Source organism: Theobroma umbraticum, unplaced genomic scaffold (genome assembly GCF_002168275.2).
Source record: "Theobroma umbraticum cultivar Fairchild unplaced genomic scaffold, ASM216827v3 scaffold_12.0, whole genome shotgun sequence".
NCBI classification, from domain to species: Eukaryota; Viridiplantae; Streptophyta; class Magnoliopsida; order Malvales; family Malvaceae; genus Theobroma; species Theobroma umbraticum.
This window is the reverse complement of record NW_018397272.1, coordinates 875,294-878,120: the sequence shown is the minus strand read 5'-3', so window position 1 is coordinate 878,120 and position 2,827 is coordinate 875,294. Positions and strand designations below refer to the sequence as shown.

The following is a 2,827-nucleotide window of genomic DNA, read 5'->3' as shown; positions in this document are numbered from 1 at the left end:
GTCAAGGGAATGGATCACAAATGAAATCTGGGATACCCTTATCGATACGATATGGGGTACAGAAAAATGGCAAAATAAATCTAAAAAAGCAAGGCAAAATCGCTTAACGCCAAAAGAATGAAGCATTTCAAAGCACACTGGCGGTTCAATTCCATTTGTTGTTCATGCAAAAAGGATGGTATGAATTTATTTTACTTCGCATTTATATATATGGTTTTCTTTCAAACTAAATAAAAATTGTATCTTTAGTAGTTTGACTTTGGTTTTTCTTTATATATTATTTATATATATTGATTATGATTGAATACATATAGTTGTAAATTAATGCAAGCAATTGAGATGAAACGAGATGTTAGCTTTTTAGAAGTGTTCAATCGCACTCATAAGCGTTTAGCGGGTCATGGTGATTTCATAGATAACAAGTCTAAATTTACGAGTGTATGTACAAAATTGATATATTTTTACTTCAAAGTTGACGATATAATTGAATATTAATCTTATTTAATTTTTTATATAGGAAATGTATAATTCTATATTATCACAAAAGTATGGTGAAGATTCATCTTCTCAACCAGAATTCGATCCACATGCATGGATGAAAGCAATTGGAGGGATGGAGACTACACATACTCACATATATGGGTTTGGTACTCGGGTGCCTGTTACAGCTCTACTTAGTGGAACACACAACAATGTAGCAACATCTGAGTCTGTGTGTGGTCCTACCAACTCAAATGCTACCAATCCCGTAATTGCATTAGAAGAAAAAGTGAAAAATCTATTAGAAAACTTGGGTAAGATACGTGAGGAAATACGTGGGGAAATACATGGGGAAATACGTGAAGAAATTAAGAATGCAATGGTGGAAAGCATGAGTGAATTTATGGCACGTATGGAAAGCATGATCATGATTAATGCTCTTTCAAAACAAGGAAATGTGGATCCTTCAAGCTCAAACCTTGACAAGTCAGAACGCAACATTTCATGATATGATGTCTCTTTCACTGTTACACTTGGATACTTTTTACTATAGGTGTTTAATATTACATTTAACTTTATATTCATATGTGTCTGGTATTTTTAGATATTGTGTGTTTATGACAATTAGTAATTGTATGAACTTGACTTTAAATTTTAGTTTTTAATGTGTGTTTCTTTTATATATTTTGAAAGTCAATTGTGGATGTCAATTGGTAATTTATTATCGATATTCTAATTGATATTTTTTGTTGGAAAAGCATTACTAACAAGATATACAATTATTAATTAGTAAAAGAATTCCGTTGGAAATACATCACCAATGAAAATTTTCGTTGGAAATTTCTAATGGAATTATGTTGGAAATGCTTTTTTGAACAAAAAATTTTGTTGGAAATTTCCAACGGAATTCTCCGTTGGGAATGGTTTTCCATCGGATTTTTCCCTTTGGAAATTTTCGTTCGAAGAGCATTTCTGACGAAATTTCTATTGAAAATTAATTTCTTACATAATTTTTTTCACGAAATTTTTCATGGGAAATGCTTTTCCAACGAAAAAATCCGTTGAAAATTCCTTTCCTACAGAATTATTTCCAACGGAATTTTTCATGGAAAATGCTTTACCAACGAAAAATTCCGTTGGAAATTTCCAATGGAATTCTGTTGGAAATTCTTTTCCAATGGAATGAAATTTTCAATGAATTTTTTTGTTGGAAATCCATCAAAAAAAGGTATTTCCAACAGAATTTCAGCTTTTCCAACGAAAAATTCGGTCGAAAAAAACATGTTTTTGGGTAGTGATTTGAAATATTCTAATTTTCTAATTGTTTTTCTACATCTCTTACTATCATTTCTCTTAAGTTCTCCTTATGCTACTTAGCCTGAAGACATCATTGCTATCATTGTCATAACTAAATTCAGATCGAGATAAGCTTTTAAAAATTAATGCCATCTTGTGAAGTCTAATTACCTTTGAGTCTCTTAAATTTCAACTTAAGTTGTTATCTGTCAACACCTACTCCTCTAAAGAGACACACTGAGATACAAAGACTTGGGTGACAATCAGATTCTCTAAGACCTAAACTGATTTTCGTATCCAAGACAACAAAAAAATTCCATAGATTTTAACTATTTCTTTTCTCTAGGGACTTAAATGAAAAGCCTAGAATCATTTTGGGCTACAATGAAATTCGGTTAAACTAAGTGGCAATGAGGAGTCCGTCTAGGCTTTTCCTTTTATGAGGTTCCATCTTTCACTTCGGTTTAAGCCAAGTCCAAATCACTGAAAGCAATACGCAAATGTGGTCTAAATCTGTTGGAGTTTGAGTGTTTGACTTTACATTTTATGTCTCCTACTCTCTTTTCTAATTCAAGTGTATCCATGATCAAATAAAACCCCACTTATTATATGTTTCTGGTTTTTATTATACAATATTCTAAGGTCAACTTGATTTTCTGTTCCCATTCCACTGATTTAAACATTTTAGATTCAAGCAAACAAGGAAAGTCAACCGTCAAATGACAGACAGAAAATAATCAAATGCTGCATTGCTATAATATAATATAACAAAAATGTTGAAATTGATTGGTAGAGAGAGACGGAAATATTAATCTTTAATAAGCCTTCCATTTTGTTTGAACTGAGTAGAGGCTTGTTCTTGAGTTTATGGAAAGTCAGAACACCCTAAGAAAACTTTTTGTAGTATTCAATATCATTTTGAGGAAGATCAGAAGCTTATGATTGTTCAAAGTCGCTTTGTGGTTCTTCTCAGTTAGTCTCTAAGAGATGGCTGGTGTTCTTACTGTAATCTTCATCTTTTCTTGCCTGCTTCTTCTTTCCCATCATTCTT

General features: G+C 31.8%; 1 protein-coding gene across 1 annotated transcript in view; it reads left to right on the top strand.

Annotated features, from left to right (window-relative positions):
- Window positions 1–2,534: 2,534 nt before the first annotated feature.
- Window positions 2,535–2,827, top strand: part of LOC110426718 (HIPL1 protein) — a 3,607-nt gene continuing 3,314 nt past the window's right edge. Inside the window, exon 1 of the mRNA XM_021442009.2 lies at window positions 2,535–2,827. This exon is cut by the window's right edge and continues 27 nt beyond it. Coding sequence (XP_021297684.1) covers window positions 2,764–2,827 — 64 coding nt within the window. The 5' untranslated portion in view covers window positions 2,535–2,763.